The sequence below is a fragment of the Cnephaeus nilssonii genome (assembly GCF_951640355.1).
Source record: "Cnephaeus nilssonii genome assembly, chromosome: 18".
Taxonomy (NCBI): domain Eukaryota; kingdom Metazoa; phylum Chordata; class Mammalia; order Chiroptera; family Vespertilionidae; genus Cnephaeus; species Cnephaeus nilssonii.
The window spans coordinates 9,102,245-9,123,006 of NC_137089.1; the positions used below are offsets into that span (position 1 = coordinate 9,102,245).

The 20,762-nt window shown below is 35.8% G+C and overlaps 1 protein-coding gene across 1 annotated transcript in view; it reads right to left on the reverse strand.

The window, feature by feature from the left end:
* The window catches only part of VIRMA (vir like m6A methyltransferase associated), a 48,475-nt gene that overhangs the window by 17,744 nt on the left and 9,969 nt on the right, over positions 1–20,762 (reverse strand). The window contains exons 5-15 of the mRNA XM_079796468.1: positions 19,549–19,717; positions 17,721–17,843; positions 15,973–16,239; positions 12,937–14,077; positions 9,401–9,892; positions 8,254–8,408; positions 6,100–6,182; positions 3,159–3,252; positions 2,484–3,028; positions 1,709–1,944; positions 984–1,236 (exon numbers count right to left, since the gene is read on the reverse strand). Of these exons, the coding sequence (XP_079652594.1) occupies positions 984–1,236; positions 1,709–1,944; positions 2,484–3,028; positions 3,159–3,252; positions 6,100–6,182; positions 8,254–8,408; positions 9,401–9,892; positions 12,937–14,077; positions 15,973–16,239; positions 17,721–17,843; positions 19,549–19,717 (3,558 nt within the window). The remainder of the gene's footprint in view (positions 1–983; positions 1,237–1,708; positions 1,945–2,483; positions 3,029–3,158; positions 3,253–6,099; positions 6,183–8,253; positions 8,409–9,400; positions 9,893–12,936; positions 14,078–15,972; positions 16,240–17,720; positions 17,844–19,548; positions 19,718–20,762) is intronic.

Below are 20,762 nucleotides of genomic sequence, written 5' to 3' on the forward strand. Positions count from 1 at the left end.
AAAGGAACAAACAAAGTCACAGATACATGCCCTAACCGGTTTGGCTCAGTGGATAGAGTGTCAGCCTGCAGACTCAAGGGTCCCAGGTTCAATTCCGGTCAAGGGCATGTACCTTGGTTGCGGGCACATCCCCAGTAGGGGTGTGCAGGAGGCAGCTGATTGATGTTTCTCTCTCATCGATGTTTCTAACTCTCCCTCTCCCTTCCTCTCTGTAAAAAATCAATTAAATATATATATTTAAAAACAAAAAAACAAAGTCACAGATACAGAGAACATTTTATGGTTGCTGGATGAGAGGGGGGATGGGCGGAGAGGTGAAAAAGGGTAAGGGATTAAGATGCACAAATTGCCACCTATAAATACAGTCACAGGATATAAAATACAGTATAAGGGAATATAGCCAATAATATTGTAATGACTATTTATGGAGTCAGATGGGTACTGGGCTTATCAGGGTGATCATAAATTATATAAATATCTAATCATTATGTTGTATACCTGAAACTAATATAATACTGTATGTCAACTATAATTGAAAATAAAAATTTAATATGTTAAAAAAAAGTTGCCCTAACAGGAAACCATGATATTAATTCAACTAATCACAAAGCTATAAAATTCAAGAATGAATTGGTGTTTAATATAATTAGAAGGAAAATAAACATACCAGACAAAACTAACCCCCCACAATACTGCGGCACATAAGGCAACTATGCAAGGATGCAATTTCATAAAGAAAAGGAAAGACCTCTTCAAAGAAACCTATGAAGTACAAACCCCAAGGAAGCTGTGAAGCACCAAATCATTTTATTGTTTGTTCCTAGTCAAATTCATCTCCCTAAACAGCAGCAAGAGTAATAAAACAGGTGAGATCTCCTTGTTCACAGCTAAGAGTTACATCAACAGCTTTTAGACACACACACACACACACACACACACACACACACACACACACACAGAATTTATAAAGTAACTATAAATACCTGATCACAGAGAGACTGTAAAATGGATGTGATATATTCAACACACTGTTGGCGAATAACACTGTCTCCAGGAGACCGCACCAAAGTTAACAGATCCTGGAATATCTCAGCATATTTTTCATCACCTTTAATAGTTCCATTAATTAGATGCAAAATAGCTAATTTACAAGCTTTGTGTGAAGCCAGAGCATCAAGAAGAGCAAGCAACCTGGTGGTTTGGCTAGTATACTGTTTTTCTTTTTCTTCTGAAGTGCTGAAATAAAATCAATACATTTAATAAACAAAGTTCATAATTTTAAGGTATTATTTAACTAATAATTGTTTTTCAACATATACCAACTTATACCAATCTTGTATAAAACATTTCAAAATGACAACTTTTCTGGAATTTTACAATTATTATAAAATTTTGTAAATTTAGGTTTTAAATAACGTATTTTCTTAGATCAGAATACTTTATGGTTCACCTTTCAAACACCAAAAATCAAGGCCTTCCAAGCAATTTGCACATGAAATGAAAGAAAATATTCTACTTAAAAATAATCTAAATACACTCATTATATAGGTGTGTGTATATGTATATGGTATTTGTGTATATGTGGTGTATATTTGTGAATCTTATCTGAGCATTCTAAACCCTGGTTTCCAAATTCTAAGTGAAAAAATATGTATCTGTCTGTGTCAAGAATAACTTGAAAAAAATTTTAATGCAAAATGAAAAATACCTTTGCAAGTCTTCTACAATCAAATCCAACACAGTTCTCATAATCAGAAGTGCAGTTGGTGAGGCAAGGTCACACAATTGAACACAAATACGTCGTAACATATGTTGAATGGGCTGGCAGGTTGTGCCAGAGAAAGAGCGAACTATTTCTTGGAGCAACTTTGCTTGAACATGAAGGTGCATGCTCCACAATTTTCGGGTGTTGAGTGCCACTGATATATCATGTGGCTCAATAACCTGTTAAAAAAGTATAATGTATGTGTTCGTAGATTTTTTAAATATTTATTTATAGTCACAAAAAACTGTTCAGGAAGAACTATTATGAAAAGAACATCTTTACTGCATGCTGAAAACATTTAAGGTGCTTAAAACATCTATTACACAATTAAACATTGGCTTGAATTCAATGCATTTAAAAAAATCTTATTGTTCTCAGGTTAGCAGTCAGTAGAGCAGAGTCCATTGGTGAAGTGACCTAGTAAATGGCAAATTCTAATACATAATAAAGGAGAAAAAAAGGGATTTAAAAATAACAAAAGTACAAGTATACATAACAGCATAATAAAATTCACATTAACAAAAATTCATTTTAAATGTCACCCTCATATTCCCTTAATGACCGACTTGCTTCAGTTTTATCTCACCCTCATCCAGTTATTTTATGTCTGTTTTAGGGAAAGGGGATGAAGGTGTTTTGTTTTTTTAACAAAATCACTGGCTTTTAAAAAAGTGTTACTGCAGTCATTTATAAGATGCACGTTATATGGAAGTGATACCTGAGTTGTTTGCATGGGCAATGGTAGAGGCAGCAGCTCTGAAAGGAGTATGAGTCCAGAAAAAAATCCTTCAGGAACCTTTAAGATTGAAGAAAGAACTTCTTTTAACATTAAAGACCAAGTATTATTGGCCAGAGTCTCTTCTGAGATTGTGAGTTTTTCATTAACTCCTTGTGTAAAAGTCAGTAAGATATCAATGATATCATTCTGAATTTTCTGTTCATCACTGTCCAAACGACCTGAGAGGGGGATAGAGCACAGGAGCATGTGTAAAGTCACGAGTGCTGAAGGAACACGCATATCCTTAAACTCAAAGGAGCCACCTCTCAGGAGTTCCGTTAACATAGTTTTAAGAAGAGTGAGTGTGCAGCGAGCCATTGAAATAGTAGTAACTCTGTGAAGAGTAGTCCCCATGTTGACATGGAGCCTCCAAGGCTGAGTCAAAATACTGTTCAATTTTTGTAGAACCCGAATAAAGGTGTCCATTCCTTCAGCAGAAAAAAGCTGAATAACAGCAAGATTCCATTTCAGATCTTTCTGTTGACCTTTATATAAGAGGAAAAGAAAACTAATTAATTATATGTTAATAATCAGTTAAGAGTCTTGAATATCTTATTTAATAAATGATACTCATACTAGGCTTAAAAATTGGTAGTTTTAAAATAGCCATATTACCTTCAACAGGGGGTGGTGGGCATGCCACATTGCAGAGAACACGCAAGGCAGTGGTAAGGCCAACTCCTTCTGGAGTCATCAAGTTATCAATATTCTTTAAAAATAAAAATAAACAAAGTTTAATTTCTTGTTACCTACCAGATCAAGAGAAAATTCCAGAGAAGGCATTAGTTAAAAATATGAATTTAAAATTTACATACATTTCTTAAGTAAATTTAAAACATAAATAAGGCTGATAAAGTTTATAAAAGTTATCTGAACTTTGGCATATGTTGTACCATATGATATTATGTAAATAATTGTAAAGTACAAGTATGTTAAAAAGTACTAAAACAAAAGTAACATACAAAAATGTATGAGACTCTCTGTAATAAGAATTTAAAGTAGCTCCTTTTTGTATATTCTTTCTATACATCCTCTTTCCCAAAAATGAACCAATGACTAATTTGACAAAGCACTACAGGTAATAAACCTCTTTCAAAACTGAAGAAGCAGCCTTAGCCAAGTGGCTCGGCTGGAGCGTCGTCCCGTGTACCAAAAGGGCTGTGGACTTGGTCCCTGGTTTGGGTACGTATAGGAGGCAACCGACTGATGTTTCTCTCTCACATTGATGTTTCTTTCTCTCCCTTCCTCTCTCTGTCAAATCAATAAATATATCCTCATATGAGGATTAAAAAAAAAAACACTGAAGAAGTAATGAGAAATGTTTAGAACTACATAACATACATTTTTTTAAAAGCGCAGATACCACAGGAGTCTAGTTATGATAGTCATTTGGGGCATGGTTAGAAGAAATAAAAATACACTTGTTCTGTCCTTAGCACTATGTTTCCTGACAACAGATAGTTGTGATTATATTTCTTTTCTTTTGTACTTTCCACAGAGCGGCATATAGATAGTTTAAAAAAACTTTGAAGAAATAACATTAAAATGTTACTATTTCAATTTTAACTTCAAAAGAAAAACTTAAATTCCTTTCCCTCATAGTTTTGCAACTTAGAGGATCTTTTCTTCTAATTTCTTCCTTGTTAACTTACAACAATTCCACAAATTACTAAGGCATCAGGGAGCCACACAGTGACGTTTCAGTCTTAGATCAATTGTTTTTAGTATATCTTGGAATGAGAGTCACTTATAATAACCATAATTAATGGGATAAGGATTTATATAAAAATCAAAAATCTTTTAATTACAGCATGTAATTAATTCAAATTTCTAGAACTAAATTTCTTTTTGGTTAAATACTTTTACGTAAGGCCATCTGATATTTATTGGTTACTTCATATGTTCTCCTGACCATGCACAAGCACCCCAAACACATGACCATCTAAATTTACAGGACCTTACCATACTCCTGCTAAACTAAAGACTGAATATAATGAAAGGCCATAGATGGTCTCCTGATGCACAGAGAAAGAAGCGAAGAAGAATATGATGGTACCATGGGAGGTGAAAGTACTCTCAGAAGAGATGGAGTAAAAAGAAAAGGGCAGACAAGTCGGTTTAGAAAACTCTAAATCAGATAAGCCCAAATGGACATGTTGTTGCTGGGTCAGAATAGCAACAGATTAAAAATGTACTGCATACATTTCCACTCCAAGACCAAGATTGTTTATAAACATGCACACACATACACACATATACGCCATACACATAGCTCATCTGTTAATGAAAGATCACTCAAGGTCCATTCTGCCCCAAGGTGTAAAACTTTTTATGCATTTATAAGCACTTTTAGGCCTCAATGTGTATGTATACACATTGTGGTAACTAAATTTTAAACATTTAAAACTAATAACGCCAATGATTTTAATGAATTTTTTGTTACGAATTACTTGAATTATATAAATTTTCAACTGTAATATTATAAATTATACTAGAAGCCTGGTGGATGACATTCGTGCACTGGGGAGGGAGGTCCCTCAGCCCAGCCTGTGCCCTCTCACAGTCCGGGACCTCTCAGGGGACGTCTGGCAGTCGGACATCCCCCAAGGGGTCCTTAGCACTGCGTGGAGGCTGAAGAGGCTCCCACCTCTGCCACTGCGCTCACCAGCCGTGAGCCGGCTTCTGGCTAAGTGGCACTCCCCCTGTGGGAGCGCACTGACCACCAGAGGGCAGCTCGTGCATTGAGTGTCTGCCCCCTGGTGGTCAGTGCGCATCATAGCGACCGGTCATTCGACCGTTCCGTCAATTTGCATATTTGCCTTTTATTATATAGTATGATTTTCACTTTTTATGAATTCTTTTTTTTTAAAGGTTTTATTGATTTTCTAGAGAGGAAGGGAGAGCAAAGAGAGAAACATCATTGAGAGAGAATCATGGATTGGCTGCCTACTCCACGCCCCTCACCAGGGATCAAGCCTGCAACCCGGGCATGTGCTTTGACCCAGAATCAAACCGGCAACCTCTTGGTGCATAGGATGACATTCAACCAACTGAGGTACATAGGCTGGGCAGGATGGCTACGAATTATTTCAATTGAAAATCTGACCATCCCAAATTAACAAAAATAAAACTAGCCCCCACTGCAACTATCTGAAACTGACTCCATCACTTTTCACCTAAAAATTTTGTAGGAAATTCTTTTCCACTAAAGTTTAACTAAAATAAACTCTATATGTTATATTCTTGTAGCATTAAACTTTAAAACACTCTTGTAAATGTCATCAAAATGGCAGATGATACTACTCTGATTTGATTTGAGAGAAAAAATATGACAGAATCTGGTAGTGGAAAGCAGTAGAATGCACAAGGTTGTGTGCATGTATGTTCCTGTATATATACACACACCTACATTCATGTACCAATCTATTAATAAACGTCTAGTGAATCAAGCAGTATACTTATCAATTACTACATTATCTACACAAGTGATTTAATGCATCATTACTATATACTACCGTACAGTTCATAAAAACAGGCACTTTTTAGTTTTACTTACCTGTTTAACATATTCAATTAGGTTTGGGATGCAGTTAATTTCAAATCTAAGGTTTTTCAGAGGTTCAAGCCACTTGCCGAGTTCTTAAAAACAAAAAGAGTAACTTATAATATTTTAAAATAAGAGCCTTTATAACAAAGGAAATAATGGTACTTTTTTCCAAAGATAAACATTATCAGACCATACTGATTTCAATAATCTAAATTTCATACAGGGATGAACTTATGTCTAATTCCTTAAACTTTAAAATGAAATATAAATGCCCTAATATACTGGTTTAGAAATAAGGAGCAACCACTTTTAGTATTTGGTTTCTGAAAATGTAAATAATTCATAAACAAGATAATCTAATTAAACTGTTTTTGTAACATTGACAATTTTTTAATAAAGCTGATTGCTTATAAACTAATAACACAGAGTTTATTCACCTAATGCTGTCACTGCTCACACACTCTAAAAAAATCATGCACAAAATATATTAATTTCTAACAGGATCAAACCCATGGGGGGACATTTACTGAGTGCCTTTTCCCTTAACATGAATTTTTAATTTTGTCATTTTCCTAATTTACCTTTATAAAATTAAAAGTACACTATCACCCCAAAATAATAATAGCAAGCTTTCTTTATAAAACAGACGTGAATGAAATATACCATTTACAACTAAACTCAAAACTCTCCTAAAAGGAATGGCCAACACCTAAACTTTATCACCGAGTATTTTTTTAAAAGCATTCTAATATAGCCCTAGCCAGTTCGGCTCAGTGAATATAGCGTCTGCTTGCGGACTGAAGGGTCCCAGCTTCGATTCAGTCAAGGGCATATGACCGGGTTGCAGGCCGATCCCCAGTAGGGAATGTGCAGGGAACATCTCTCATCATTGATGTTTCTCTCTCTCTCTCCCTCTCCCTTCCTCTCTGATATCAATAAAAATATATATTCTTTTAAAAAGCATTCTAATATAAGAAGTAATATACCAGTTCCAGACACTTTATAGCAATGACTAAAGGAAACTAAACACTGCCATGTCTTCCTTGGTTCTACACTCCTTCCTGAGGATTACGACTATGTACATGAGTATTTTCCTATGCATTTTAAAATTAACTTTCATATACACAGCCTATATTGCTCAAGTGAAAAATATAAGAAATAATAATAAAACAAATACAAGTGTGTCCATTGCCCAGAATAAATTAGTAAAGCATTAATAATACCTCTGAAGATGCTGTGTGCCCTCCTTTTATAAAAGCATACTTCAGGGGGAAAATCTATTTCCAGTTTGGAAGATTACAACCCAACTTTTACTGGTAGCATCACATATAAAATTTACAGTTAGGAATAAAAAAAAAAGCTCTAGCTGAGTAGCTCAGTTGGTTAGAGTGTCGTACCAATACACCAAGGTTGCGGGTTTGACTCCCATCAGGACTCAACCAATAAGTGTATAAATAAGTGGGAAAATGCAAAAATCATGTGTGTGTGTGGGTCTCTCTCTCTCTAAAACCAATAAATAAGAAATTTTAAGAAAAGAAAAGAAATAAAAGCCACATACTATTTACAATATTTACTCAATGTTATCAAATTTTCTCCTGGGTAAGGTCAGCAAGCCAGGAACCAAAATAAAAGAATAAAAACCTGTAATTAGATAACTTGAACTTTTTAAGACTGCCCCCATAAGGCTTGCCATAAACTTCATTCAACACATTTATATACTTTAGAATATAATAGTCATATTCATTATTCTTCACTTTTAAGGATTACACGTGTTTATTAACCATAAATGGTTAAGTTGTGGTTAAGTTGTACTTAGAACAGCATTGTACTTAGAAATACATATATAGAAAAAAACATACACATGCAAACTTTACACAAAACTGAACTTTTGAGTTTGTTTTTAAACTACTTCTTCCATTTTTATTAGGAACCTAAACTAACCACCAATTTCCATGACTTTCCAGAAAAAGGTACTTTGAGCAATTTCCTAAAAATATTTTTAAGAACACCATATAAAATACCTTCATAAAAGGTACTTTCAAGGAGCTAAAAACAGAGTATTACTAGGTATATTATGAAAATATAATAAAGTATTAATTATAGATATATAAAGGCTTTTTCCTTCAGATATCATAAATGCTTAAAATAACTCAAGTACCATACCTTGCAATTTAGCATTATTTTCATCTGCTTTACAAAGCTTCAAGAGAGATACTGCATGATGTTCTAGCATTTGGACATCACTGGAAGACTGAACCACCACCAAAATAAGTATGCATGCATAATTATAAGCTACTGACTTCTTAGACTTGGAATCACTGAAACAAAATAAGATTTTAAGGTTTTGGGTACAAAAACAATTTTTTCAGGAATAATTTTAAACATTTTTTTCTACTTGGTTTTAAAGAGACCAAGGAATTTTACAATGAAACCTGAGTAATTTCCTGAAGACAAGAAATCAGATTTTAAATTTCACCTCCAATTCACCTAAAAACACTACTTAAAAGTATATAAACAAAGCATATCACAATGGAAGTGAAATTCTACTAAGAAATAAGATCAGAATATTAATGAAATATTAACAAATATACTTCATTAGCAATGAAAAGTTAGAAAGTAACACTTGAAAATGTTTGTCCACTCTGGATAAACAGGAACAAGTATGCTGAATCAATCTACTGACATCATCATTCAGACTTCCACTACAGAACTGATTAAGATACAGCTCCACATTGAAACCTCTGCTGCCTGCCTTTCCCTAAAAGACCTGTCACTCAGGAAGTCATAGCAAGACCCAGCTGCGAGGCCAGTTACCTGGATGCCACTGCTTTGTGTGACACGAGCCAGGAAGAGCATGTTTCTCTGCCCATACGCTAAAACCTTCTGCCCTACAGGACAGGCCTTGAAAACTACCATCATTCTCAATCCCACCCCCCAGTCAAAGCACTTCTGAAACCAGAGCACCAAGAATAGAGGACAGAAGACAGCGAGATAGTCCTCATTACTCTCAAGGTATATATTCCTGTGCTTGGGATTCCCCTCCTCACAAATCAGCAGGAGTACACAGTTGCAATCTTTGTCAGCACCACAGGAAAACAGGAAGAAGCTGCTAAAAGATCCACTTCATTGTTTCACAGCCACCTTTTCTATTTTTTAGGTTACTGTCATTCTAATCCTTAAATTAATAAGTTATGTGTTATTCAACGCAATAATCCTAGTTTGTACTTTCCAAGCAACACCTTCTAAACAACTAGCCCATTAATGATGTAGTTTTCCAATATAATAGAAAATTGAGTAAGTAGGGAATTACCCTAAGGCTTCTTTGGAATAGTACTCCATTAAAGTGATAAGACTTTGGAGATTTTTCTCAAGACTAAAAACATGGCCAACAGCTGATCTTCCCACAGGATTAAAAGTAATCAAATAAAGGTTGTGAAGGGTTCCCAAGAGATCGGAATGGTCAGTTTCTTCACTGGCTGTACAACGCTGAAAATGGTTGAACAGTTCTGTAATACACTGCAATGTTTGTGTTGAGTCCTGTAGCCATAAGGCAAATGCATCATCAATAACACCATCAGACTGGAGACCTTCCTCTTCATCTTGATCATAAAGGTGACATAAAGACCGGATCAACAAATTTGTTGCTTCATATTCTGACATAAAAAAAAGAAGACCCTTTTGTGACTGTGCAAGAAACTTTAAGACATCTTTTGTGGCTTGCAGCACACCAGGGTGGGCACTTGTTACTGGAATTGACAGAAGCAAGGTAACCAACTCCAAGAAGTGGTGGCTGTGAAGATACCTGTAGAAAAATTAATTGATATATATTAAGTCAGTGTGAAACATTCTTCATTTACTCAGTAGTCATTAGACAGGAGAGGTAAAAATTTTAATGGCCATAATTCTTATCCTCAGCAATATACTGCTTTAACTTAAAAACATAATGTGAGTAGCAAATTTTCCCTCCACTGAGCCAAAGAAACGTGAAAGTTCTGTGAGGCTTTTTCCTTGCTAACATTCAATAGATGTTGAATAAATGTTGACAAGTTTTCTCTTTCCAGGATCAATCCCGACTTTAAATTCCGGTCCTTTTTACCAGGCTATTTATCAAATGCTCCTTTTTCACCATAGTCCTAATTTACCCATGGCACATCTGAATTAGTGTATCTAAGAAAATATAGAACATATACTATAAAAATATATAGTATATTTCGATTTATTGTAGGTAATTAGTACCTCTAAAGAAAAAAATGTCAAATTATCAATTTTTAGTATTTGACTAGTTAATACCACTATACATCGCATTCTTTTATCAAATCCAAAAATTTCTTAGCATATAGTTGTAGTAGAAAAATTCTGAATTTACTCAGCACCCCAAAATAGACCCAATTGCTACTGAGTATTTTTGTTGTCTTAAAAATACTTTATACTCCACCTATTCATGCCTTCCTCTCCCACAACCCTTAGAAATCACTGATCTTTTTTACTGTCTCCACAGTTTTGCCTCTCCCAGGATATCATATATAGTTAGAATCACACAGTATAAAATTGCCTCTTCAATAATATTATTGCTTAAATTTAGGCTTCTACTTCATGATAATAAACACCCTTAGTAGCATTACATAAAGGCAAACAGAATTCTCAAGAAGATAAAACTCCATAATTACTCTGCTCTAAGAACATCATGAACTTCCTTATTCAGAAAACAGTTAACATGACAGCCCTTCGACTGCTTCGAATTCTTAGAAAGGATTGCTTGCAAGATTGGCCCTTGGCTGGCATCTGGGACTTGAATTTGGGGAGGGTTCCCACCGCCCAGCTGTTAAGAATACTCACTGTGCCTAAACTGTTTGTGCAAACAATATGTAATTTGAAGCCTTAGGGTAATTTCCTACTTATTAAATTTTCTATTATTTTGGAAAACTCCATCATTAATGGGCTAGTTGTTTAGAAGATGCTGCTTGGAACATAAGCTTTCCTTCTGGGAGTCTGGAATTCTGGTACATGCTACATACTGGGTAGCTATTACCCAGTAAGCTTGGATGCTGATATTCTGATGAGATTCCTCAGTAGGCAACATTTCACACATGTCACAATTTTTTTTCTGGGGAATTAATTGGGTCCTGTTTAATTCCACTGGGAGGACTCTGGAAGCTTACAACTGGTTCCCCAGGCTTCTCCCTATATATTTTCTTCCTTTGTTGATTGTGCTTTGTATCCTTTTTCTGTAATAGATCATAGGTGTGAGTAAAACACTAAGTCCTGTGAGTCCTAGCAAATTTTGGAGACCACAACACAGGACATTAGAGTACAGCCATCATTTCAAACGAACACTTCCAAAATGCAATTATTTCTCCTTTCAAAATTCATTCTCCCTCCGATTTACCAGTTTTGGTCAACAAAACCACCACAGTTCCAATAGTTACCCTAGCTAAAATCATATTTAACTCTTTCTCAGTGTTTTACCTACTTGCCAAGTTCCAATAACTGCTTTTACAGATTCTCTTAATAGTAGCATATTTGTCTTTCCATCCCCTGTAAATGCCATTATTGAGGCCAAGTACTTAACACAACACTTAGTACCTAGAATCTTCAGACCAGCCTATCTAACCAATAACTCCAATTTCTTTCCCACTGCAATACATCTTGCAACAAATAATCCTTGAGGACAACTTTGATCATATCGTATCAGATATTCAAGATCTTTCCACATTCTAAAAACTAAATCAAAATTCTTTAATGTTGAATTTCAGACTCTTTATTTCCTAAAGTCTGATACCCAAATATACCTCCTTCAGTTATGGTGGAAAAAACAAGATTTAATAGGTCATAAATTACTAGTTTCCCCTGAGTGACTACTTGAAAATTTCCTACATTCACTTCCCTCAGTCATCCTCAGTGCATGCCTTACCTCCCACTTTACTAAAAACAAGTGATCAGTGAGGAGTGTCTTGGCTCCTTTACTGTCTCCATACTACAAATGTATATCTGTGCATTCATAAGGTTTCTTTTATATCTTGTTCTAAGCCAAACCCCTACATTTGTACTCTTGACCTCATACCAGATAATTGTTCTAGCAAATATTATCTCTTATTCCTCCTTATAAGAACTCAAACTAAGGCAAGATCTGTTTCAGCTAAAAACAAGAATGGACAGGCATAGACTTTAAGAGTGAACAAATACCCTATTTTGTGTTATTGCACTATGCCCCAAATCAAGGCAAATTCAATCACAGATAAATCACAGATATAGGAAATAAAATAAAAATAGCATTTTTCCATTAGTTATAAAATTATTTACAGATAAAATGCCCCTAAAAAAGTCTCAAAAACTAAAAGAAAATTTAAAAAATATACCGTGGGCAAAACTCTATCAACAGATAACAAGAAAGGTAGATGGCAGAAACAAATGCTAATTAAGCCTTAAAGATATGTTTAACCAGGCCTCTAAAATTAAGTTAGTAAGATATAAATTTAACTTACAATATGTTAGAGGAATGAAGGTAAAAGGTTCATACAGAAAAGCTCTCCTTCCTATGTCACCCATCCTCTTACACCATCTTTCTAGAAGCAATTCAGCAGTTTCTCCTTTATTCTTGCTCATATATGTGCTTATCTAAGCATTGTTGTTGATAATTCTATATTTAACTTAAGTTGCTAATACTACTTTAAATGCTAACAAAATATAGTTCACCCACTGTAACATACTTCTCAGTCTCACGGCTATTTTTAAATATCAAGTATTCTTACACAGATATGCATTAGACATTTAAAAAAAAAAAATCAACCACATCTAATTGCCGCCAATCATCTGTGAAATAATTTCCCCAAACCAAAGAAGCCTTACCTAAAGAGAACAGGATACGGATCATCCCTCTCTGGAGGTCCAGTAATACGCGCCATCGTTGGGAAAGACTTAACAGGAGGTTGGACCATTGTATGAGGTGCAGTTTCCATTAAATGGAAAACTTCTTCCAGGAGATTAATAAGCTTTTCTATTTCCCCTTCAGTTATATTTGAGGATTCCAAAAGATCCATATCCATTGAAGCCTCTACCTCATTTTCATATTCTGGGTTTGTTCTTTCAAGTCCAGTATCTGTGTCATGATCAGGTTCACTGTGGTTAGGAACAGATGAAGTCTTCTCTGCTAAATGGTCACCAAGTCTTTTAATCTCTGACAGGATTTCATAGAAATGGCACTTCTGAAGGATAGCTGAACCAGCAGTGACAACCCTCACAGTCTGATCCAAAAGTATGAGCTCGAGAAGTTTTTGATAGCCACTTTTTTCACTCTGTCTACCTCTTAAAAAAGCTTCCATTCCTTCTGTCATACTAATGACACTGTCCAAAGCTTTAAAAGCATTTAACTTAAGGGAAGATGAGACATGATCAGCAAACAGGAGCTCAAATAATCCATCGATCACTCCTGCCTGGAGCAGTCCCATGACTCCTTGAGCTCCACATTCTGCTAGTGAGGACACTAATTTGGTCCCAGCTTTGAGCTGTCGGACATTTAAGGCAATGGGTTGGCGAAGGGCTACTTGTAAATTTAAAGCTTGCATGGTCCAGTCTACCAACTGGCCAAAGCAGTCTGGTTTCGTGTTTTTCAATTGCAAATAACTTAATCCTTTTATTATTAAACTTGGAATTTCTTCTAAAGCCGTTACCCACTTTGCACCTCTGTCTTCCCGATACAAATCTAACAGTTCAGTTAACTTCACTGAGGCTTCTATTGCCCCTGAATTTTCTTTTTCTGGGCCTTGATCCTTCATTCTACTGATTTCAATTTCGAAAGTCGTCTTGTATGGACAGCTGAAGTATAAAAGTGGCACAAGTTCCCTATCATATGGATCATATGTCATAGGAGGAACCGAAGCTAAGTCTTCAGCAGTGTATTCAACATCAAAGTTTGGATACTTAAATGTTTCCCGTTCCAAGTCAGCAATTCCATCTTCATCACTGGAAATTTGTTCATAACCATCATCACCTGAAAATTAGTTTGGATAATATTTAAATATTACATCATTGTTGTTTAATGAAAAAAAATCTAATTAATCAAAAACAATTTATTTAATAGCATGGCAAAAATATGATTTCCTCAACAAAATTAACTTCTGCCCCAACACCTTAACAATTACCAACATTTATAATAATTATGAAGAAACTTCATAAGCAAAGTCCTCTATTATCTCTGCTCAGCTTTACAACTAAATATGCTACAGGTATCTTTTCCTCACAAAAATAAAATTAGAAATTAACTAGCCTTATTCTCTCACCTTCTCTACTAAAATGTCCTCTGATAAAGAAAACAGCCTGCCTGAAATCTAACTACTATTTGCCAGTCAAATACAATACATCTAAAAAGGATTACTTGATGTTCTGGGAATGGGGGAAGCTAAAAAAGTATCACTCGCCCTGGCAGGTATGGTTCAGTTGGCTGAGTACCATCCCATGAACCAAGAGGTTGTAGGTTTGATTCCTGGTCAGGGCACATGCCCAGGTTGCAGACACAAATCCTGACAGGGGGTGTACAGGAGGCAGCCAATCAATGTTGCACTCTCACATTGATGTTTCTCTCTCTCCCTCTCTTTTCCTCTCTCTCTAAAAACCAATAAACTTTTTTAAAAAAAGGCTCTTCTTTCAAAAGAAAGTATCACTCAACCTAATTATTTATACCTTGTAAAAGGGCCTCTGTGATGCTGAAATGAGCCTCACTCTCATGCAGAATAACTCCAATCTTCACTATTTTAGAAAAAACCAAGGCAGATTATCTGTCATTTTGCATAAATGCTTTAAAATTATATGCCATTTCTTGGACAAATGAAGAGTCCAACAGCTTGAGTATCTCTCTTTTTTTGCTTCTAAAAAAAGCAAAGCCTAATTAAAGTAGTCTTTAGCATCATGCCATCACATATTTCTGTACTGAGATTCTTTTCTCCCTGAATTTCTAAAACTAATGTAACTTTTTGCTGAAATATCTAGGTGGCAGACATCTTTAGGAATTCCACCCATCTACAACACCATTCCTTATTCTGAAAACAGCCTACCAAATTCCGAGTCACTATGTATTTGCTGCATGACCTGCTTCCCTGATCAAAGCTGATGGTATCAAAGGGCAACTTATAGTGTAGCAAGCCAAACAAAACCCAGGAAATTGGAAATGGAACCGAGATACAGCCAGGTAAACTGGTTGAATAAAAAGAGAGATTAAAACTGTGGGGTGAATAGAAAAACAAGTTAGTTGACAGAATATAAAATAGTAATATAAAGCAAAGACGGAAATCCAACCTCTAGTCAAGTCTTGAAGCGCAGTTATATTCCAACCCTTGGGTTTCTTAAAAGCCTATCTTCTATAATAATAAAAGCGTAATATGCAAATCGACCAAAGAGCCGAACAGCAGAACGACCGTCCAGATGACCACGCTATGACACGCAATGGAGCCAGGCCAGCCAAGGCGGGTGCGATGCGATTGCTCGGGGGGCTCGCCATTGCCCCACAATTGCCCCAGAGAGGGAGGCCCAGGCCACCGGCCAGCAGGGTGATCAATCCGGGGCTCCAAGATCGCCCCAAAGAGAGAAGCCCAGGCCACCCTCTGCGGGGCGATCGACTGGGGGACTCTGCGGAACCAGGGAACCAGTGGTGTGTGGTGGCAGCGCCAGGCCAAGGCAGTACAGGCAGGGGGCGGGGCTGCGAGGCAAACAGGGATGCGAGTCCCCTGGCAGCTGGGGCTGGAGGCAGCCAGGGCTGCAAAGGCCTACCCTTGCACAAATTTTGTGCATCGAGCCTCTAGTGTTTATTATAAATTCTTTTGCATAGCTCAAACATACATCAAATTAGCTTCTAGCACTTAAAACCAGAAAGTCCTAGCTAATATAACTCACCTTCTTCATCATCTTCACCTTCTTCCTCTTCCTCTTCATCTTCCTCTTCAGGAATACTGTCTACTGTTTGGCGATCATCCTCATCCTCATCCTCTTCTTCCTCTACATCCACATCATCCTCATCATCTTCTCCTTCTTCGTGCTGTTCCTCTTCTACTTCTCCTTCATCAGAATATTGACCTTCTTGGGGAACAGAATTCCGATCAGGAGAAATGGGCTCAAAGTAATCTTCTCTATGTGGAGCATCCTCTTCCTTGTCACCAGACACTGAAAAATTGATTTAAGGCACAGATTATTTTTTAAAATTTACTTTTCATTTACAGTTAAGATACAATATTATTATATTAGTTTCAGGTGTACAGCAGAGTGACTAGACGTTTATATACTTTAAAAAGTGATCACTCTGATAAGTCTAGTTCCTATCTGACACCATACACAGTAATTTCAATAATACTCACTATATTCCCAATGCTGTACTTTATATCACCATGACCAATTTATAACTGCCAATCTATACTTCTTAATCCCTTTCACCTTCTTCACCCATCCTCCTAACCCCTCCCATTTGGCGACTTATCAATTTGTACTCTATAAGTTTATTTTGTTTCTTCATTTATTTGTTTTTAGATTCCACATATAAGTGAAGTCATATGGTTTTGTTTTTTTTCTGTCTGACTTAGCACAATACCCTTAAGTCCATCCATGTTGTTGCAAGTGGTAAGATTTCATTCTTTTTTTATGGCTGAGTAATATTCCATTGTATATATTTATCATCTCTTCTTTATCCATTTGTCTAACAATGGTCACCTAGATTGCTTCCATATCTTGGCTACTGTAATAATGCTGCAATAAACATGTGGGTGCATATATCTTTTCAAATTAGTGTTTTGGATTTTTTAGGATAAATACCCAGAAATGGAATTGTTGACTCGGATAGTTCTATTTTTAATTTCTGAGGAACCTCCATACTGTTTTGCATAGTGGCTGCACTAATTTACATTCCTATCAACTACGCATGAGAGTTCTCTTTTTTCCACATCCTCACCAACACTTGTTGTTTGTTGATTTACTGATGACAGCTACTCTGGCAGGTGGGAGGTGATAGCTCACTGTGGTTTTAATTTGCATTTCCCTGGTGATTAATGTTGAGCATCTTTTCATATGTCTATTGGACATCTGTATGTCCTTTTACAAAAATATCTATTCAGGTCCTTAAGGCACAGATTATTTTAATAGTTTAAATAACATGAGGCAGCAGGATTGGAAATTGCAATTACTTAGTGACATTTTGAATGATTTATCTTATACTTTTTATAAAAAGCTTGTTTTTAAAAAATACTAAGAATATACACTGTACAACTTTATATAGTCAAAGTTAATCAAGTCTAATATTTTATGTTCTAACACCATAAACTAGTTCTTTTCTTTTTATCTATTAAATATGCAGAATTTTATCTCTTCCACTACATAGTGCTTATTTTTACTGGTACTCTTCTGTGCATAACACTATAACACATTAACACTTTATTTTCAAAGCAATGTTGTGACAGCTTTAAATGAATTAACTGATTTTTAAAAAATAACTTCATATGCCAACAAAACAATATAAAGAATTACACACAATAAGAAAGGGGAGGACCATTCATCAAGATTTTATTACTAGCATCTAATTTCTTTTCTTTAATCAAAAAGCACTATTAACATTAATCAAGAGGGTTAAAAAAAACTAGCACTGATTTTATTTGTACCTGGCAAAGGCATAGGATCATCTTCATCATCATCGGGCGGAGGGGGTCCCGGTGGAGTTCTTGGTCCCCTTGGCTGTGGTCTTGGGGGGCTTCCATTAAACTGATCTTCTTTCTCCCCATCAGCTAGAGTTTAATTAGAGACAGAAAAAGAACTTTCAGGTTATTAAAGTATAGAGAAATGAATGCATGACAAAAATACCACTCATGATTTGAGTTTTTTATCTTCAGGATTTATTGATCAACTTTTCTGTCCTGATGTCTAATAGAATTTTGCTAATTTATATTAATGAAAGTTAGAGTTTCTGACTTTCCACATACCAAAATATAATGTGTATACTCTTGCACATTAACCTAGAGAAATTAACTTATTTTCCTGCAGGAAGGTGTACATGAATGTTCACACCAGCTTTATGTGCAACAATCAAAAACTGGAAACTACCTAAATATTCTTCAAGGACTGACTGGTTAACTAGATTATAATACATTCATACAACGTAATACAACTCTGGGGGGAAAAAGAATGGCCCTAACCGGTTTGGCTCAGTGATAGAGCGTCGGCCTGCGGACTGAAAGGTCCCAGGTTCGATTCTGGTCAAGGGCATGTACCTTGGTTATGGGCACATTCCCAGTAGGGGGTGTGCAGGAGGCAGCTGATCGATGTTTCTAACTCTCTATCCCTCTCCCTTCCTCTCTCTGTAAAAAAATCAATAAAATATATTTTAAAAAAAAAAAGAAGAAGAAGTACAAACTGGCCCTAGCCAGTTTGGCTCAGTGGATAGAGCGTCCGCCTGCGGACTGAAGGATCCCGGGTTCAATTCAGCCAAGGGCACATGCCCGGGTTGCAGGCTTGATCCCCCCCCAGTATGGGGCATGCAGGAGGCAGCCAATCAATGATTCTCATCATTGATGTATCTCTCTCTCTCTCTCCCTTCCGCTCTGAAATCAATTAAAAAAAAGGGGGGGTGGTGGTCAGGGGTGATTGTTCTAAGTTTCCAAAAACTTAAAAGACAACCAAATGCTTGATTAGATTCTGGTTCTGGAAAAATAAGTCACTTAAAAAAAAGAAGTACAAACTGGCGGTTGCAGAATAATCATGGGGATATAAAGTACAACATAGAGAATATAGTCAATAGTATTGAATTAACTATGTATGGTGTCAGATGGGTACAAGATTTATTAGGGTGATTACTTTGTGGGTTATATAAATAAACCACTGGCTTGTACACTTGAAACTAATAATATTACATGTCAGTTGTAATTGAAAAATCAAAACTTATTTTTTAAAATGAGTATCCTAAAAATATATACCAAATTTATTGCTTATTGCTCAATTCTTTTAAAAAAATGTTTTTACTGATTTTAGAGAGAGGAAGGGAGAAGGATAGAAAGACAGAAACATCAATGAGAGAGAAACATCATTGATCAGCTGCCTCCTGCACACCCCCTACTGGGGATCAAGCCTGGAAGCCCTGACCAGGAATCGAACCATGACCTCTTGGCTCAACCACTGAGCAACACCGGCCAGACTTCTTCAATTCTTTTAGAGATAATTTTTATAGTAAACTATGAATAACCACTTGATTACATTATCATTTACATATTTAAATTTTAAAAAATAATTTTAAAAGCATTGTAGGAAAGTAGAGGAAGAAAATAACATGTAACCTCTTCAATATAAAAAGAAACTTTTATAGGAAAGAATGGGAGACTGATAAATACCTTGTCAAGTCTTAAGCAAGGTTCAAAAGATAGAAGAGCTCTTTGAATTACATTTTCCTGCTATAATGAACATAAATGTCACTGACAGAAGCAAGTTTAAAATTCTCACCATGTTTTGGATTCTTTTTCAAACTTGGTTGTGGTTGAGGAGGTGGTGGAGGTGGAGGTGGTGGTGGTGGAGAGTCTCTGTCATGACTTATCACTCTATCCACTGATCCGTAGATTGCCAGTGTCAGACAATTATACCAGCCTCTTAGCACCAAACCATCAGTATTCACCTGATTTGTTAGGGGAAAATATCTTTCAAATTAATGTTTTAATATGTTACAAGTAAATTGATATCAAATTACTTTGTGGTTCAACTAAAGTCCTTAAAAGTATGCTGAAAATGCAAAGGTCAATATTGGTGAAAATTCACCCATAAGCACAGCTTTTATATGGCCCTCTAGAGTTACCATCTCTAAGCCTGTCTCAAGAACATCACCAGTCCCACACCATATGTGAATCCTGTACAAACAGCATAACAGATTCCTAACTAAGGGATTAGAAATGAGAATGAAATTAAGTGGGAGTTACTGCCAATTAATTAATTAAACCCCAATAGTTACAATGATAATGGAGGTGCACAAAAGTATAAATTGTGCTCAGCCTCAACATTTATAAAGTCCATAAAATTGTATAGCATTCTTTTTACATGCCCAATTCAAACATGCAGGTAATATTTTATGTACCCATGTTGTACTTAAAAAAGCATTAAACAAATTGTTTTTGCAAAACTTTCTCCTAAAATGATCAAAGACTTTATCAATGACATTAATCTTCAATACTCTTATAAAATAAAAATAACAATTTTCCCAGAACTTATCTACATTAATTCCTCTATATTCACAAAACTATGAGAGGTAATCAGAGCAAATATTATCAACAAATAAGAAAATCAGAGTGTTAGTAGAAAAACCTGGACTAGCCCCTGACTTCTGAGTTTCCTTTACACTCTACCATGTTAGGTAAAAATGAAGTAATAAGTGGTAATATAACCCATTCTAGAGGTACAGTAAGGAACAAATTATTATTCTCCTGGCTAACTCTAGCAAACTCCAGTAAAGGGAAACTGGGGACAAGAAAAAAGGCTTAAAGACTATGCCCAGGGATTGACAGACTCTAAACAGAAATCCAATTAAGAAGATAAAGAAGTAAGGAAGGAAATTTTTAGTCTAAACAGGGCGCAGAGGATTAAACACCCATATCCCACCAAAAACAGTGTGCTAAGTAATTTCAAACTAGATCACAATTATTTTTGCATTTAAGATCTTCCATGATTCA